This window comes from Blastomyces dermatitidis (assembly GCF_000003525.1).
Source record: "Blastomyces dermatitidis ER-3 genomic scaffold supercont1.2, whole genome shotgun sequence".
In the NCBI taxonomy this organism is placed as follows: domain Eukaryota; kingdom Fungi; phylum Ascomycota; class Eurotiomycetes; order Onygenales; family Ajellomycetaceae; genus Blastomyces; species Blastomyces dermatitidis.
In genome coordinates this window covers 6,178,043-6,198,514 of record NW_025544775.1, presented here as the reverse complement: position 1 = coordinate 6,198,514, position 20,472 = coordinate 6,178,043, and the positions used below count along the sequence as shown (strand labels likewise).

Here is a 20,472-nt window from a genome sequence, read left to right as displayed (position 1 = left end):
CATCTTATATCTTTTATATAGAAGAGTTCTGATTGACTCTCAATCATTTTTATAAGATTCTTATATAATCATTACACAGATTCATCTTACAGATAAATCACTCTCTATGAGATTATTCTTATCAAAGAGAAACATTTATGAGTTAATCTTTCATTTATTCTTACAAATCATTGCTCTTTGACACTGTAGAATTGTGAGGAATTTTTCATTCTTTTATTAACTCTGTAGAATTGTAGAATCAAGATGTTCACAGTCTGCAATTACTCTTTATAGTCATATAAAAAGATTTAGATCTGTGATTTATAATCACTCTTATTTACTAGAGTGATCTGACTGTTCTATGAAATCACTTACAGTGTAAGCAAATCTCTCTAGAGTAGTATAAATATCTCAGATCTGTCTGTAGAATCTTATCTTCTTTTCTCTTTTTCTGTAACAGCTTTCATTCTTACAAACTGTAAGTATTCTCATTTATTTACAAAGTGTTTTCACTCAGATAATAGAGAGAGAGTGTTTCTAATAATATCTATATATTAATTCAAGAACTTCTCAAGAATAAAAATTTTTTAATTTTAATATCTTTATAAATAATATCTGATCACTGTTGAGCTTCTTATAAGCATTCTCACAACTTCTCTGATCACTTTTTACTAGCTGATGAAGTGAGAGTGCTGCTACTTATAACTGTATTTTCATCTCTTTCAGCTCTGTCACTGTATCTGATCTTCAGATCAGTGACTCACTTCATTTCTTTCTCAGATCAGCTTCTGACTTTAAGCAGTGTAGTCTCTCTCTTTACTATAAGTCTTCTTATAAGTAATTTCTTACAGACTCTAGTTAACAGTTCTTGTAAAGCTTCTGATATTATCAGTGTCTTCTGCAGTCTTACAGACCTATAATCACTTCTCTTCTATCTGCACAATCTCTGACCAGGTATATGTGAATATGTCTAGATTCTCTATCAATGATTCTCACACTGTAGCACATTTCTGCAATCTCATTGTTAATGAGAGATGAGTTTCTGAGTACCTGTAAAATCTGAGTAATCAAGATAATGTGAATGTTATGAATTTATAATGAGAGTTGATCTGAGCAGATGAGCTCTCTCTCTGTATTCTCATTGTTTTCAGGCTGAATACTTCAGCATAACTGAGAGAGTGAACACAGCTTTACAAGAGATATCTGATCACACATGCAGATAGTCAGTCTTCAAGACTCTGCTGCAACTGTGTGTGCTCTGATATCTGACTTCTCTGAAGTCTGTGCATTTCTGATAGCTTTTATATTAAATGTAATAATTGTCTGTACTGCAGATATGATGCTTTCTGCTTCTTTGAAGAGAGAAATTGATAGTTGTGAAGAGATTAAGTGTTATAGATATTAATAATATAAGTGTGAGTTTTCTTTATTTTTTCTTTATTGATCTCTAAATTATATTCACAGCTCTGTTTATTTTCTTATTTTTTAGTTTTAATAAGAATATGTTTTCTTCTTTTCTTATATACACTGTAGACTGTTCATCTCAGTAGAAACTCATCATCTTATAGACTAGAATTTATAAATGACAGTGTTAATATCTTTATTATAATCAGGTTCTTAGCAAAGACTGCATTATTCTGACTTATCAGAATTTATAATATAAAAGTCATGTCTCAGCTTCTGCAGATGTCTTATCTGCTTGAATGATTCTCAAGTGAACTCATTCATCTTGTCAGAATACTCTTATCACTGAATCTTGAATCAGAGCTCACAACCTCACTTCTCTGAGTTAATAATCTCTTTGATCTGATATTCTCTTTCACTCTCTAGTGCTTTATGAATAGAGTGATGAGTCACAGAGTTCTCTTCTGAGAATTTCTTATATTCACAGAGTAAAGAGATATGAAAAACATTATACATCTGTAAATCAGATGACAGTTCTAATCTGTAGAACTGTAAGCTAACTTTCTTCATAATCTTATAAGGCTCTGTCTGTAAGAGATTCAGCTTCTTACTAGATCTCTGTATAGTGATATTTTCTAGACTCAGTCAGACTTTATTATCTTTCTTAAAACTCTTCACAATATGCTTGAAGTCATAGTATCTCTTCTGATACTCTTAAGTCTTTCTCAAGAATTCACAGACTTTCTCCTGAATCTTCTGAATTCTCTCAGCCTATTCATGAGCATCATTACACTCTATAGTGTACTCTTGCAGATTCATCAAGATCATTCACAGATGAGTCTCAGTGAGTATCTTAAAGAGGGTTTTATCTGTACTGATATGTTTTAAGTTGTTGTACACAAACTCTGTAAGTGATAATCAATATACTCAGTTATTCTGATTATAATTGACAAAGCACTGCAGATACTGTTTTAATATACTTATCAGATACTCTATCTGATCATCTGTCTGTTGATAAAAAGCTGTGCTTAGATCTTGTAAGATCTTTAGTATAGTCATCAGATCAGATCAGAACTCTTCTATAAAGATTAATTCTCTGTCTGAGACAATATTCATAGATAACTCATGCAACTGAATCACATTGCAGATGAAGATGTGAGTTAAATTCTTTAACTTTAAGTTCTTGCAGATGAGTATAAAGTGTGTCATCTTAATAAAGTAATTCACTATCATCAGCACACTGTCAAAGCAGGTATTATATATGTTCTTGCTTTCAGAGAGGCTTACAAGAGCATTCATTTCTAGCTGTTCTCAAGATTCTCACAGAATGAGTAGAGAAGTAAGTTCTTTATATAATCTGAATCACACTATTCATGAACTCTGATAAACAGTACAAGAATTCACTATCTTCTTCATAAGTTCTCACATCTTCAGTCAGAAGTATTTTCTTACAAGCAACTTATAAGTTCTAGTGTCTGTAAAATGACCTGTTAGAGAAGAGTCATGATATCTTTTAATAAGTTCTATGTATAGAAACTTATTCACAGACATATAAATTCAGCTCTCTCTTTATAAGAGATTATTTAAGTCTCTTCAATTCTTTATTTCTGCAGAGTTGATTCCTGCTGTGAGCAGTTTCTGAATATGCTGAGTATATTCATTCTTCAGTTGCAGTTCAGACAATCTGAATAGAAGATCTTACAAAGACTTATACTCTGTTTTCTCTTGCATCAGGTCTTTCACAGCACTTCTCAAAGCTTACAAACTCTTCAGATTATAGATACTCTCTTCAAGAATTCTCACAGAGATTCTCAGAGTGTTGACTCTCAGTGTCATAGAGAGTAGTTGTACAGACTTCTTCTCTTTCTTCTTCTTCTTCTCTTATAAGAGATTGAGAGACTCTTCAGTCAATCTCTTCACAATACTCAGTCTGAGTATTCTGTGAAGCTTTTCTGTCTTCTCTAGTCTCTCTGTATCTGTCACTCTGATCTTCTTAACATAGTCTGATCTGTGAGAGAGTCTGTCTGCTGAGTTCTTAGTTCTCTTGATATGTTCTATCTTGAATCAGAACTCACTCAGTCTCTGAGCTCAGTGAATCTACTGCTGCAAGAGTTTCTTAATTGAAGTAAACTGTTACAAGCTGTCATAATCAGTTCTAACAGTAATCACTGTCACAAGGCTCTTGAAGTAGTGACATCAGTGATAAAAGAATTTCACTATTATAAGAAGCTTCTGATTATGAATGTCATAGTTGATCTCTATGAGTTGCATCTTCTGTGAGAAAAAGGCCACTGAAACCCACTTCTTATTTGACTGTAGTTGTAAGACTATTTCTGAAATTGTAAAGAAGAAGACATCTGTCTTCAATCTGATTAAGAGTAAGAAATCAAAGTGAAACAGTATCACTGTGTCTGTGAATATCTATTTCAATCTTATAAAGGCTCTGCAAGCTTCTAAGATAAGAAAGTTCTTATAATTCTCTCTTCTTAATAATCTTTTCATTCTCTGTTCATGAGATGATTTCTTCTTATTTTCATTCTTCAGCATGTCTATAAGAGTTAAGAAGATTCTCATAAATACAAAGATAAACTGTCTATAGAAATTCACAAAGCTCAGAAAGATCTGAATCTCATAAATACTAGTTAACTTCAGTCATGATAGAATAGTCTCAATCTGCAAAGATTTCATCTGAATATCATTCACAGTGATTACATATTCTAGGAAATTAATCCAGCAGGCACTGAAGTTACACTTCATAAGCTTAATATACAGTTCTGTCTTATCTAAGGCCTTTAACATACTTCACACATGCTCAGTGTGTTCTTTCTTCTTCATAAAGTATATCATCACATCATTCAGATATATTATCACAAAGACATTCAGATATACATGAAGTATTTTATTGATAAAAGACTGAAATACTACAGAGATATTAGTCAGATCAAAAGACATCACTAGATATTCAAATAATTTCAGTGCAGTTCTAAAGACAGTCTTCTATTCATTCTCAGATTATATTCACAGCCATGCATATGCATTGATCACATTCAGTTGTATGAATATAACAGCTCTTATAAGACAGTTAATTACATTCTCAATCAGAGACAGAGAGTAGTGACTCTTTATTATCTTGAAGTTCAGATTACAGTAGTCTACACACAATCTGAGATCTTCATTCTTCTTCTTCACAAACATCACAGAGACTTCTACAGAGGCCTGTGAAGATCAGATGAAGTCATTCTTCAGATTCTTCTTCACATAGATTCATAAGATCTCTGTCTTATGATAAGAGAGCTTATAGATTGATTCTCAGAAGAGTTTCTGCTCTTCTATCAAATCTATTATCAGATTCTTCTTACAGTGAGAAGAAAGCTCAGCTGTCTTAGCTGAGCTGAATATCTCTGTAAGATCTCAGTATTTCTCTAATATCTGAAGCTCAGTTTTCATGACTGTGAGGTTCTCAGACACTTATAAAGTCATTATATAGATGAGCTTGTCTTCTCTAATCAACTCTGCAGTATCAACTGCTTCTATCTTTATAAGTGAGTCTGTCAACACTGATCAGAAGTATAAACCTGACTTGTGAACAGCTATGTATGAATTGTGTCTTTGAAGTCATATAAGTTCTAAATACATGTTATCTGTGATGTCTATAATAATCACAGTTTCTGCAAATCTTCTCCAGATTTCAGAGAGATCTTGCAATTCAAAGATAACTCTTGTAAGTCTCTCAGCTCTCAGGTCTGAGTTCTCATACTCTGCTTATTATAAGAGCAGGTTCTCAGTCTTCATCTTTCAGCTCATTCACTCTGTAAGCTTTAGAAACATCACAGTGATCTGAGATTCTGAGTTCATCAATACTTTTTATACTTGTAGAGCAGCAGCACTGTGATACAGTCTCTCTCTGTAAGTAAGCATTTTCATTGAGAGAGTAACAGATTCAGATGTCAGCTTCAAGACTCTTAAGAAGGCTGTTACTGACTCTGTCTACAACTTCTCAAATTTCTATTTTAGTTTGTCTGAACAGTTTGTATGAAGATGTTCTGATTTAGAACAGATAAAGCAGAGTTTCTTTTTCTTAATCTCTCTATTATACACTCTATTCACAGAAGCTTGTGAAACTCTTTCTTTCTACTCAGCAGTCAGATATAAACCTCTCTGTATTTTGTCATCTTTTTCTGATAAATCTGTTCTCTGTTATTCTGATTCTTGCAGAGCTGGTTGATGATCTGCTCTTCACAGATCTGTGACTCTCACAGTGATTTATAAGCAATAAATAAGAGTCATCAGTTTCTTCAGAGTCAAGAACTTAGAGTCTTACTCAATGAGCTTGTTCTGTATGTCTTTATTCAGTCTCTTTGTAAATATCATTATTCAGGTCTTGTTTCAGAGCTCTGTTTTCATAGATCTTAATTCATATCATAATTTCATAAAGTGCTGTGAGTAGTCTTCATCAGATTTCTCACCTCTTTTTCTAATATTAATGATCACAGCTCAGATGTTCTCTGTTCAGCTTGTGAAGTCTCTTAACTTATTCTCTAGATAGATCTTGAGAACAGATCATTGAGATCTCTCATAATCATTCTCTAGATGATTCAGTCAGTTCTTGACTTCAGTGTAATAGAGGTCTGTCATTATATAGATGACAGCTTCTTCATCTTTCATATCACATAGTCAGGCTTGTAAGTCAATTTCAAATACAAACTTGCAAAAACTTTTATAGATTGTGATTTGATAGATGATCTTAAGTGATTATAACTTGAGAAAGTTTCTTTTCAGTTTATGAGTGTCTCTGAAGATCATATCTAGAGACTCAGTTTGAGAGTGTTTGCAGACAGTAAGCATTTCTTATAGAAAAATAGCTTGATTTCACAGAAGATGCTCAAGAATGTTCTTCACTGAGATTGATTTATTCATGAGTTTAAAGAGTTTCTCTGTCACAGATGCAGAGAATAGTGTCTTATAAGTGATTGATAAGTTCTCTGAGACTTCTTTCATAGAGATTATTCATAGTTCAGATGACTGCTTCTGAGTGTCTGCAGTAGAGTTCACAGAGATTGAAGTATACAAGTTTCTAGTTCTTTCAGTTATAACAGGCAGTTGCTGACTGACTGAGCTTGAAATGTAAGAATAAGTACTCACAGGTGATTATTCAGATGTTTGCAGCTTGATGTGATATGTACTATTAACTACTAGAAGTGTTCACAGTAGAAAGATAAATGTAGAGGTCAAATGTATAATAGCATTCAAGCTGAGTTATAAATAGTATTTGTGAACTCCAGTCTATATAGTTGTGTGTAGCCAAGGGCCGCTAGCCCTATTGATTACGCGAGAGATAGGAATAGGGGTAAAGGATCCGCGAGAAGCGGGATTTCTTACAAAAATGAAGAGCTTAATACAGATTTAATAAACTATCTTTAATGAAAGAATAGAATATCTGTATTAATAAAGATTCTTAATAAATTCAGAGATTAAGTAAGATTTATAAAAAAGTCTGTTATACTCACTGACTCTGTAAATTACTTTATATAAAAGAAAGAGATTCTGCTTATAGTAAGATAATCTGAAACAGATGATATTCTTAATAATAAGTAGATTAATTCTGATAAGAATATCAGTATAAATATACAATGTTTTTAATCAGAACAGAATATCTGACTATATAACTATATATAATCTGCAATCACTCTGCAGATTAAATCTCACTTTATTATACTTAAGAAGTCTCAACTATCTGTTTATTCTCTATAATCTGTTATAGAGAATAATTTCACTGAGAGGTCTGCTGTCTGCAGAACTTGCCTGTTTCAAGAATTGATTAAAATAATATTAAAATCAAAGAGTTCTGATCATGTATTTATCAAATGTTTAATTACAATCAGAACTGATTATATCTGATTGAAATATAATATTAAAGATTTCATGTTTTTCAACAGACTTCTTACAGAAGTTAGTAAAGATTGATCATCTTTTATAAAGAATTGAATGAATGCAATAGAGAAGAATGAAAATGCTAGAATACTTAAAGATAATTTCATAAGATTGTATCAAGATATTCTTCTATAATTGCCAGCTACTGATAAATCTCTCATCTTCAATAAAAATACCTCTGTAAATAACACTTAAGACAAGGATAAGAAAGACAAGAATAAAGATAATAATAAGAACAAGAACACTGAATTCAAATCTGAATGTAGAAATAATAATGTGAGAATATGCTATCATTATCAAAAAGTTAATTATATTCAGACTGACTGTTGAAAGAAATACTCTGAGAAACATTCTTTGAACTTCAATACAAATAGAGACAAGAATAAAGACAAGAATGTGAAGAATATAAGTACTGCTTCTGTTTACAATGTCATAAAGCAAGTATTTTACATTAAAGAAAAGGCCTATATAAGTAATTAGACAGGAAAAGATACCTGGATTCTAGACTCTGAATCAGATGCTCACATCACACCTCACAGAGATCTTGTCATGACAAAACCTCAGAAGATGAAAGTAATATTAAAAATAATAGATGAAATGATGATCTCAGCTGCAGCTATAGAAGATACAAAGATTTCAGTGAAAGAAGTGAATATGCTGTTAAATAATGTCTGCTATGTCTCAAAGTTAGAAGTGAATCTCATGAGTATGAGTAAGCTTGTATGTCAGAGTTATATCTATAAGTAGTTGATATATGAGAATAATCATACTATTGTCACGCTTCCGGCCGCGCCAAGGCCCCGTTGCGGTTCCACACGGCTCATCACTTTCATGTGGATGATTTCATTCATTCTGCAGGCTGTCTGAACCAGTTTTCAACCACTCTATGACATCATGCGGATGTATTATAGAAAGATCCGATTGATGAATATGAGAACTCTGCTTCTATATGAGGTCAGCAGATTACTCTTCCTTGACAATGAGGCATTGCTGAGGTATCACTCTGGCTATTCTTGCTCATGAAATGAAAGAAGAGTATTCACTCATTGTCTATATAAAATAGCTAGATACTGGCTTCTTATCAAAGAAGTCAGTGATTTGTTTTACTTCTACTGAAATATATACAAGAGTTACTGTATATCTCATACAATCTTCTTAGTATACTAAGTATCATATCTGTGATATTCTTGCAATAATTCTGTAGCCTACAAGCTCACTATTTAAGCAAGATAGTCAAGCTCACTTATATAGCTTTCTAAACAACTATCTCTATATGTCACTGCTGACTAGTTATCACTTTGATTCTGTCATGTTACAATTTAAATCACTTAATCTGATTATATGTTTGAATCAGTTGAGCTCTAACAGACTGATATGACCTTATGTATCTGTGCTGAGACTGATCTGATCTCACTCTCTAGAAAAAACACTACATTATTCTCTAGAGTGTGTACATCTCTATCTCAGCAGAAATCTGAGATTTCTGAACCTGTCACATATTTTGACATAAGCTCTTCAACTGCTCTGCCACCGTCACAGTCTCTACACATCTACATCTATCATGAAGATAGAGAGATTAAGGTTAGAGATTCTCTGAGATATAAGAAAAACATCTTATCTGAATTTCACAGCTTTATCTGTACTCTTGAATGAAAATTCTGCCTTAATCTGAGCCAGTATAATACTCATGAGATATGAGTAATATACACTGTCAACCTTCTTGAAGGCATCTCTGTGACTACTTGAGTTATCAAGAAGAGAAAGCTTGAGTGTATTAATGCTGTTATAACTTGAGAAGAATTCAAGAACTTTCTACTGAATCAAATTGAAGATCACTGCAACTGCAGCTTCACAGCAGTGCAGTAGTTTAACTTATTATATTAATGAGATAATGAAAATCCTTTCAATTTCAATGCAAGATTTGAAGAATATTGAGAGAAACTGACTGATAATTTGAATCAATTAAAAACACAGCTTTATCTCATGAAGCTGACTCACAAGATGTGAATAACAATATCACAGTATCAGAGTTCATCAATCAATTGCACTGAGCTTGTCAATCTGGCTTTTCAGATCTATTTGAATAATCAATTCTCTGAGAAAAAGATTAACAAGATCTCTTCTAAGCAATCAATGACAGAATTTAAACAGTGTTATGACAGCTTCAGTGTGAAGAAAGTAAAGAAGAATTTCAAGTATTCTGATTCTTCACTCACTGTGAAGAAATGTTAAAAAAGATTTGACAAAGATCTCTGTTTCAACTGTGAAGCTGGTGATTACTATGTCAGTGATTGTAAGAAGTTAAAGAAGAGAAGAAACTGAGAAGACATCTTCTCAAAGTTAACTCCTCTTCTGACAAATGTATTCACAGAAGATAAAGAAGAGAAAGAAAAGAATTGACAATTTTCATATCTCTGAGTTCATGTTATAATCACAATGCATACTCTGAATGAGAAGATATCAGTGAGATGCCTACTTGACTTCAAAGTGAATATCAACTTCATATTCTATTTCTTTTCTTTAATAAAGAATTGAAAGAAGATAGATCTGTCAGATCATATGAAATTTACTGATGAAATGAAATGTCACTGTTTTAGCATAATTCAAGTGAAGTATATAACTACAGACTCAGAAGAAATCTTTAAGAAGAGCAGTCTTCTTCTTCATACAATCAACATCATAGATAAGAATGTCATTCTAAGTCTTCTATGATTGAGAGAAAACAATTCTCTTATTAACTGAGTCACTCAGATGTGATGATATCATCTCACTAATGAAGAGACAGTGATAGAGAAATCTGAAGAGTTTCATTGAAAGAATCTTAAGAAAAAGATTGAGTTAATATACTACATAGCAGGTGATTAGAACTTGAAAATAGATAAAGAAGTCATCACTCTCACTGCAAGATTAGCAGCAGTATCTGTCATTGAAGATAAATATATATGATGTCTCTTTACAGATTTTAAGAATGTCTTTTCAGAAAGAGAAGCAGTGAAGTTTTCTGACATCAAGATACAATATAAGATTTGTCTTGAAGATGATACAATGATGCTGTATGAGTCTCTTTACAACTTATCTGTAAAGGAGTTGAATGTTCTGCACAAATATCTTGAAGAAGTGCAATCAAAGAACTGAATATGTTCATCAAAGAGTTCAGCAGAGACATCTATACTCTTTATACTCAAGAAGAATAGTAGACTATATCTATGTGTAGACTACAGAGGTCTCAATAAGATGATAGTTAAGAATCACTATTCATTACTGTTAATTGATGAGATAATTAATCAATTATCTGAAGCAAAGATGTTCTTAAAGATTGATATATGAAATGTCTATCATAGAATCAGAGTTAATGAAGATGATATTTGAAAAACAGCTTTTCATATCAAGTACAGCAATTTTGAATATCTTGTTTTATCTTTTAATCTTTGTAATGCTTCAGTCATCTTCCAGATCTATATAAATGAGACACTGCAGGGCCTTGTTAATGTCTTCTGCATAGTATATCTGAATAACATTTTAATCTTCTTAAAATCAGAGAAAGAACACAATACTTATGTTTGAGAAGTATTGAGTTGCTTGAGACAGCATCAACTCTATGTAAACACTGAAAAATGCTTTTTCTACATGTAGAAGATTGATTTCTTAGGTTATATTGTTGAGATGAATGACATTTCAATGAACAGAAGTCAGGTCTCTGTCATTGAGAACTAGCTGGCACCGCGGATATACTGCAAGATGCAGGTGTTTCTAGAATTTACAAATTTCTATAGATGATTCATCTATGCATATTCATGAATTACTGTCCCTCTTACAGATCTGTTGAAGAGAAGTGTGAAAGACAGGAAAACAGAACTGTTTACTCTCACTCAAGACACTGTACAGGCATTTGCAGAATTGAAACAAGCTTTCACAGATATCACAATACTGAATCACTTTAATCTCAACTTACTCAGTCAGTGTGAGACTGACATATCTGAGAATGAGATCTGTGAAATCTTTTCACAGTTGACACTGAAGATCTTTCAATGTTGAAAGAATCAGAGAATAATTATTTCTGAGAAAACAGACAATGAATTATCTGTGAAAGAAGACTTTTTCACAGAGTCTATAAGATACTGTGAATGAAGATCAGTGACCTTCTTCTTCAAGAAGTTATCACTCATGCAGAGAAGATATAATACTCATGATCAGAAGATGTTAGTAATTGTTGAATTCTTTAAAATCTAGTAACATTATCTTCAGAGTAGTAAGTACTCAGTGCAAGTTCTCACTGATTATACAAATCTGTGTTACTTCTTGATAATAAAGAGCTTGACAGAATGTCAAGCCAGATGAGTGAAGCTGCTTTTGAAGTATGATTTCTATATCTGATACTGTTCAGGTCAGCTTAATCTCACTAATACACTGTCTAGACAGCCTGATTATAATATTGTTGATACAGAGAAGAATTCTACAAAAGAATCTCTGTTATCACTGTAGAAGAAGCTGGCTGCAGAGGATTGAGATTCTTTAAAGCTCAGAAACAGCACTGAAGAGGCAGCTGCATGACTCAGTATAGAAGGTGAAAGAGAACTCAGGTTCTCACAGAGAACTGACACTGAAGATTATGAGCTTCTTATATCATATCTTACAATCATTGAATTGATAAAGAATGAAACAGTCTACAATCTTTCAATCTGACTATTTTTGAAATTTATTAATAAGTTATAGAAGAGGGATGTCTTTACTGCAGCTTGAATTCAGAAGTTGAAGAAGAAAGAGTCTGATTTGAACTTGAAAGAGACAGACTCTGAGCAGAGTAATACTGCTAAGAAATCAAGTTACTGATAACTAGAAGAATGTGAACTTCTACTACTGAATGATTCAGTCTTTATCTCTTGTAGTAGAGCAGTGTGTCAGAAGTTATTAAGAATTTATTATAATAATTCTCATGTGAGGCACTTCAGGTTAGAGAAGACTGAGAAGCTTCTAAAATATAAATACACTTGAGACAAGCTTCAGACAGATGTCAAAGAGTATATTGAAACTTGTGATATCTGTCAAAGAATAAAGATCTCACAGTATAAGTAATATAATGAGTTAGTATCACTGTCTGTTTCAAAGAGCTTATAACAGAATCTATTAATGAATTTCATAGTTGATCTACTGAAGTTGATAAGAGTTAAAGAATATAACTTAATTTTAATCATTATTGACTGCTTTATAAAGATAATCAGATATATCTTTATTTATAAAAAGATTAAAGCCTCTGAATTGACTGATCTATTTTTAGATATCATCATTTGTAATTACAGTGCTCTGAAATCATTGATAACAGATTGAGAATCTCTCTTTATCAGTAAGTACTGATTAGCTTTTTATTATCATCTTATAATAAGATGTCTTCTCAGTACTGTATTTCATTCACAGACTGATGATCAGACTGAACACTAAAATCAGACACTAGAACAGCATCTTCAAGTATTCTATTCATATTATCAGAATGATTGACTTAAACATCTTCTAACTACTGAATTTGTATATAACAATACAAAGAATGCAATCTTAAAGATATCTTCTTTCTATACTTATTATAATTATAATTCTTTATTATTCAGTGACATTGCAGATAACATTTCAAAGAAGAGAATAGACAGTCAGAATATTAGACAGATACAGAGAATGAAGTATTTCTCAGTACTAGAAGTAAAAGTGAGATTGAAACTTTTGAATAAAATTCATGAGAAGACAGTGAAAAGCATTCATTATACTCAGAAGTGATAGATAAAATACTATAATTAAAAACATCTTCTGATGAAGTTCTTGATAGAGGATTAAGTACTACTTTTAGCAAAGAATATCAAGATAATAAGACTGTATAAGAAGCTCAGTGAGTGATAACTAGAACTTTTCTCAGTAACAAGAGTGATGAGTAAGCAGACATATAAGTTGAAATTACTCACAGAATTGAAATCAATTCATTCTGTTTTTCATATTTTCTATTTAAAGCTTTATAAGTAATACTCTGAGATGAAGCTGTCTCAGCTGAATAATATCAAGATTGAGAGTGATACTGAATATCTTATGAAGAAAATATTGAATAAGTGAATATATTATAATAAACTTCAATATCTTATAAAATGAGAAAAATATTCATCATCAGAGAATTTGTAAGAATTACTTAAGTATTTGAAAAATACTGAGAAAGAGATTGTAAGCTATGAGATAGCTAGTAGAGATCACTCTGTTACACATCAGAGATATTGAGCAAGAAATGCTGCTTGAGACTTCTTGTTTTTCTCAAAGAGTTTTTTAGAGATAATCTCACAGTAATAAGTCAGCATCTTGTAGACTCTGTAGCACTCTTCTTCTATTTTCTCTCAAAGAGTTTTTTAGAAGTTTAATAAGACTACACAAGTGTAAAAATTCTGAAGTAGTTAGAGAAAAGAAATATTTGAAATCAATAAAAAAGATTAATATTAATCAACTCACAGATCACTACTAATCTAATGAGACTGCAGTCTGTTGAAAAAGTAAAAAGAGAGAATCTCAGAGTCTACTTATTAATAATCACACTCTCATTAAACTTATTCTTCACTGTTAAAGTCTTCAGTACTGATATCTTTATCTGCTGAGAAGTTAGTACTGCAGTATCACAGAGAAGCATGCTGCAGAAGAGTATAAGAGATACTAAAAGTATTAACTTATTAACTTATAAAGTATTTCAGTTATCTGTTTCAACTGAAGTGAGATTCTCTTTAATTAGTAATTAATCTCTGTAATACTTTTAACAGTGATACTGACTGATCTCTTCTTAAGATCAGTTATTCTGAGATGTTTTTTCATCTCAGAGATTTACACTTTCATCTTCTTTTACAGATAAGTAAGAGAGATCTTCTCAGTCTTGATAAAATTTATTAATACTTGAAGCTCTGAGACTCTCACTCTATACTACTTAAGCATCTGAGCTTCTTGTCAGAGCTGATACAACATCTTCTTATAGAGTAGATAATACTTACAGAGAGATAGAAGTTATTGTTACAGATATAATGAAAATAATGAGAGTGAGAGAAGAGATAAATATATAGAATTTCCTTCTTCTTCAGCTGCTTGATACAGTATAGATAAGTAGTAATATCAGTCAGAGACTGCACTGAAGCCTTCTCATAGAGAGAAGATGAAGAAATTACAGAACTCTGCAGATTTAACTCAGTAGTATTCTGAGCAGAGCTTGAGTATGCTGTGAAAGAGAAACTATGAATTGAGCTTCTTGAAGTCACTGTTCTCAGAATCAAGCTCTTTTCAAGTTTCTCTCTGAATGATTACATGAGGTCATATATCACTGTATTGACTGAGAGAGAAGGCAGTGTCACAACAGTGATAAAGAAAGTAGAGAACAGACTGAATATAAATAAACTGATCAGTAGAAGGAATGACATCTCACTGTAAGACACAGCAACTATCATCACAGCTGTAAAAGAAGCAGAAGAAGAAGAAAATATGATAATGAGAGTGATACTTCTGCAGCTTATTAACACTGCTATCTTCATCTTCAATCTGACTTTCTTAGCAGTCATGAAGATCACTGTCACATTATGAAGATATTTACTCACTAGAAAATGTCAGAATAAGCTCTTTACTGTTCTTCAAGAATGATACTCTCATGCACTCACTATTGTAGATGAGAAGAGAGGAAGAAAAAAGTGTCACAGAGAAGAGAGATCTTTTCAAAAAAATCCTGTCACTACTGTTAGCTTTGCTTCTAAAACACACTACTTTTGCAGAGAATTTTATATATAGAATGAAAGATATTGAAAGATCTGTAAGTTACTTATTAATTACATTTTTCATCTTTTAAATCAATATATAAGGAACTCACTTATCACATGTTTGATTTGAATGAAGATGAGAAAAGAAAGATCTATGCAGTCAGCAGAAAAACTCATCTATTTCTTTGTGTCACATGTAGCATATGTGCTGTCAATTGATTAGCAACTGTTGCTATACAACAAAGATAATTCCTAATCTGATAATCTTGAGAGCATAGGGACTATGCTCTTAAAGGAGAGGGCATTGTCACACTCCCGGCCGCGCCAAGGCCCTGTTGCGGTTTCACACAGCCCATCACTTCCATGCAGATGATTCCATCCATCCCGCAGGCTGTCTGAACCGGTTTCCAACCACCCTATGACATCATGCGGATGTATCATAGGAAGATCTGATTGATGGATATGAGAACCCCGCTTCTATACAAGGTCAGCAGATTACTCTTCCTTGGCAATGAGGCGCCGCTGAGGTATTGCTCCGGCTATCCTCACTCGTGGAATGGGAGGAGGGTATCCGCCCATTGTCTATATAGAATAGCTAGATGCTGGCTCCTCATCAAAGGAGCCAGCGATTCATTTTGCTCCTACTGAAATATACACAAGAGTTACTGCGTGCCTCATACAATCTTCTTAGTATACTAAGTACCATATCTGTGATATCCTCACAATAACCCTGTAGCCTATGAGCTCGCTATTCAAGCAAGATAGTCAAGCCCACCCATACGGCTTCCCAAACAACTACCCCTACGTGTCGCCGCCGACTAGCCACCGCTTCGGTTCCGCCACGTTACAACTATGTTGATTATGTCTTCTGACTGCATGTTCTCATTTACAGCAAGATTAAATGAGAATGATATCTATGAGATGGAAAGGCTGGTTACATACAGAGACTTGATTCAAACTTATGATAATGCAATGATATTAAAAGCTAGAACATCTAAATCCTGTGTATATTGCAAAAATGACACATTCAATCTTCACATCTATGACACAAGCTGTCAAGCTGGCAATGAGATTCTTCATTGATCTGGCAGGGGGTGGAAAAACACTTTTCAATGGGAATGACACCCTCACTAGAGGAGGTGCAAGTTATTGATTGAGTATAACAGACAATGCAACCTGTTTATATGACGCCGGGTTGATGAATCGCGATTTGATTGAAAAAGGGAAAATCATGATGAAACATGTTGGTTCTACAGTGAACATAGCTGATGGGCTCACCAAGTCACTGGCGAAGCCTGCATTTGAAGAATTTGTCAAGAGGGTTGGCATTCAGGAAATTGAGAAGAAGGAATGATTGAATGGTAATGATGATACGGCGGATCAATGGATTTTGCATGTATTTCTTGATTTTTATGGTTATTGCCGTACGGACGCCTTTCCTAATGAGGAAATCAGGGTCCGATTCATGTAATTAATTATTATTGCATTTTTGAAAGATTTGAGGATGGAGGAGGCCCCGGGTGGTGGCTTATTATAGGCCACGGTGTAGCAAGGGGGGGTGTTGGTGATTACTACACCTACCCTAGTCACGTGCCACCCCAACCTATTCATTTAGTGTAACTCGCGTAGTTAGATTACAACACAACACAACAACGTTATCCTTCAAGAGAGATTGCAAGACATAACCTAAATTAGCTAGCTTAATTCAACAACAACACAAGTTTCTCCATCAATGAAGATACAGTTGTGCAGCCAATGTCATCTTTTCTTCCAAAAAAGGCTGAATGCTTGACAGACACAATCTTTTGACTCTTTTGCTGATCCCACCAACAGTATCAGAACATATTTTAGGTGGATTTTTCCATGACCAGCACTTCAATCACACTAGTACTAACATTTTAACTGACAAATTTAGGGATGTAGCGAACTACCAGACAAAACTGCACACCATCCCTTTCCCTGGCCTTGCCTCAAAGCAGAACCACCGCAGCAATAATAGCAGAAGCCAGATACATCAGACCTGCAGTAACAACCGGGCTACTGCCCGATGTATATGGCATAGGAGTGAGAGCACAAGGCATTGAACCAATTGTTGCTGTTGGCCGCCATGTTCTGCCTGTTACCAGCAAACCAGTTCCTTGCACAGAGCTTCTGTAAAGACCCATGGAAGCCCCCTGACAGCCTGATCCGCTTGGCTGTGGCATCGTACCCGTCACTAAACTCGCACCGAGGCCGCTTTCGACGCCCATGGGTATTCTAATGGTAGCTGGAGTTGAGCTAGTCACAGTAATTGTGACCTCCCTGGTGATGGTGCTGACTTCCTCAGTCCCGGTTTGGTCACTTTAATAATCATTTTCTGATTCTGTTAGTTACCAAAAAGTGGCGTGGCGCAACAGGATGACTTGGAGCCAATGAGCACCTTATGATTGCTGCAACCTGTGCATTTGCCTTTATCCGAAAAATCTGGTGCCAGAGACACCGGACCGCAATCAATCGATGATGCCGAATCAACAAAGCTCTGCCGAAACAACCTTCAACATCCCAGAACTGCTGATGAGCATTTGTGAATTGGTGGATGACCGTACACTTTTGAGCTTGCCACGTGTAAATCGGTCATTCAAAGCTGCCTGCGGACAAGGCAGGCTTCTTCGACGCTTGAATGCACACAGGAGGATACTAAGGGGAGACATTGGGACGCCATCCAGATTCAATCCTCCAGATAATTGCACATTCTGCGAGGGTCCATATGGGAAACATGTCGTCTTCCAGTATGATGAAAATTTCATGTCAGTCTGTGGCCCTGTTACAGGCCACGACAGAGTGCCGCGTCTTATGTATCCGGTCCTCTTTGGTGGCGGAGAGCTATGTTTTGGGTACGAACTTACTGGGGTGTCAGGTCCGAAACTTGTCGTTCGGTGTGTTTCGCACTGGCGGTTGGTCGCGGAAAGATCGTTTAATGGGGAAGTTTTTGCTATGAATAGCGCAGAGGAGTGGTGCATCTTTCACAGAGACAGTGATTTGCTTATTCAGTTCACTCGTCAGCATGGAGAGATATCCCATATGGAACAGTTCCCTCAGGCGCCCTCTTCACAAGCTATTGCATCCAACAGCAAACCAAATATCAGCGCTTCCCAAGCGTGGCGGCGTTGCCGCACTAAGTGCGACTGACGGCGCGGTCCGAGTATGGAAAGACATCAATAAACCTGGTTGCTTTTTCGAATTTATCGTCCCGAATGCGTGACGTTTTTGTCCACTCGGCCTTTGTGTTTTGAGATTTGATATTGTATCAGATTGCAGCTTGGATGATGTTTATTTGTTGGACACCGGGGAGCCTCTTTCATGCAGGCAAGAGTGCTTGATCAAAGGCGAGCTGTGCGCAGACTTTCTGGATGGAGCATATGTTGTTAGATATCCGGGACAATACCCCCATAGCCGAAAGGAGGTGACATTCAAAGTTTTTGACTGCACAGGCATACAGACTGCTTCTTTTGACCACCTATCTGCTCGAGCATGTGTTAATCTCATGGGTACATACCTTGCCACCACGGGAGATGATGGTTGTTTAAAGATTTGAGCGAAAGATGGCAAACTGCTCGGGCAAGCATGGTTAGGATATTCGTGTGTGGCACTTTTTGCACATGATTGCGGCCTTATCGCAACTTCATTTTATGAGTCTAGCTTTCTGTTTGACGAAATTGCTGAGTGGGACTTTAGTACTGTTTGATAAAGCTCATTTACAGAATTTTAACAATAAATTTTATGTCGATTTTGGCGCTGTGATCAAACAAGTGTGTTCTCTTGAACATATAAATCAGTATATAGATGGGTGGGTGGATGGTCTACTACCCAATATGCAAACATTACCTTGAGTGTCTCCGGGCGGCTATTCTTGGTGACATGCATAGTTGAGAGGTATCTGAAACAACTCGCCCACTTCACACAACAGGTTTCTATACAATCATGGCAATATTATACAGAGAATGCTTGCCATTATACTGTGTTAGCGCTCCTGGTAGTCAAGTTTTCCTATTTCCAGAAGATTTTCTCCTCACAGGAGGTGGGATTTTGGCATAGAGCTTGGTGGTTTAATCCCTCCACAGACCATGGGATTATAATTATCATGGTGCAGAAACTATATATATATAACATTGGTGACAAGCGCATCATCTGCTTGGAGTTAAAACAGCAACACAATGGGGACTCACAGCAACACAGCCTATGTTGAAATGTTATTGTTGGCTGACAATATCTCATGGAAATATACTCTTTATGCTAAAATCTTAAACTGGTTGTTGCTAGCCGGATATTTGATTCTCCCAGGCACATTTACCAACCACCCCTTATCACGCGCTGTGCAATACCTTGCGAAAACCGGGACAAATACATTGGATTTCAGATCCATCCAGAATCCAGGGCTGTTAGCCCTTGCTTGCCTACTTCTTGCTGTCAGATGGCCCGGTATTACCTAGCTTGGCTAGATTTAGAGAGGAAATTATATCTGGCTTATTGACCAGATTTTCATGTAAGTGAGTGATAGCTTCAGACAGGCAACTCTCATTAACGGATTCTAGACCTAGCCTGCTAAACTCTGCCGCGGGCCTTGTCACCACATTGATTAGTATATATACAGCCAAAAACGGGCACTGGTCCGCGACCGCAATTGCCGCCGTGGTTGTCACTGGCTCTTCAGCTGCTCTTGCCGGGGGGCTTCTTCTGGTGTACAAATTTCAAAAGCTGAGGAGGATTAGGGGGTCTTAGTTACTGGGTATGAAAACAGAGCTGAAGGGTCAATACCTGCTGTGGGTGGCCGGAAGAGGATGGTGACTCTGACTAGGCATTCTTAGCTTTCGCAAACTTAATGACAAGCCGTGTTCAAACCTTGAGTTTTCCCAGGTTGCGAGTAACACATGTATCAAGGCATCGGCGCTCTTCTTCTCGGAGAATACAGCTGCAAATGACGGGGTTTCCATGATGCTCAATAGCTTCTCTGTAATCAGAATAGTTCTGGTCTGAACAACCTCCATCCTTCTCTGAAGATGGTTTACGGTGCTATTGAGGATCAATCAGTCTTATTCTCTTGAGAGTCTCTGTACACCTACCACTTTAATTTCTGCACCCTATCAACAGTCAGTGTGTTCAACTACTGGCGAGAGCATGCTTACTCATTTTGTGAAACCGTTATCGGGTTCATCTCCATCAGACGACGTGTTGGGATTGACGGTTGGGAAGGCCACCCTCGGGGCAGATTCTGAGACTGCAATTGTTGACTCGTTGCGTATAGAGGATAGAGGATAAGAAGTTAGTACAGTAAGATAGGGGGAAATGATCATTACAAGTTGTAACACATTGAGAGAAAAGCGAGTGAGGAATACTTGTGCGGAGCAGAAAGCTGATCAATCAAAGAGTA

General features: G+C 35.3%; 2 protein-coding genes across 2 annotated transcripts; both read left to right on the top strand.

Annotated features, from left to right (window-relative positions):
- Positions 1-16,083: 16,083 nt before the first annotated feature.
- Positions 16,084-16,419, top strand: BDCG_16514 (uncharacterized protein; the record flags this gene model as incomplete). The annotated part of the gene is made up of 2 exons (XM_045425738.1): positions 16,084-16,210; positions 16,232-16,419. 2 exons carry the CDS (start codon positions 16,084-16,086, stop codon positions 16,417-16,419), a joined length of 315 nt encoding a protein of 104 aa, XP_045279939.1.
- Positions 16,420-17,564: 1,145 nt separating this feature from the next.
- On the top strand, positions 17,565-18,233 carry BDCG_02201 (uncharacterized protein; the record flags this gene model as incomplete). The annotated part of the gene is made up of 1 exon (XM_045417753.1): positions 17,565-18,233. One exon carries the CDS (start codon positions 17,565-17,567, stop codon positions 18,231-18,233), a length of 669 nt encoding a protein of 222 aa, XP_045274487.1.
- Between the last annotated feature and the right edge of the window lie 2,239 nt (positions 18,234-20,472).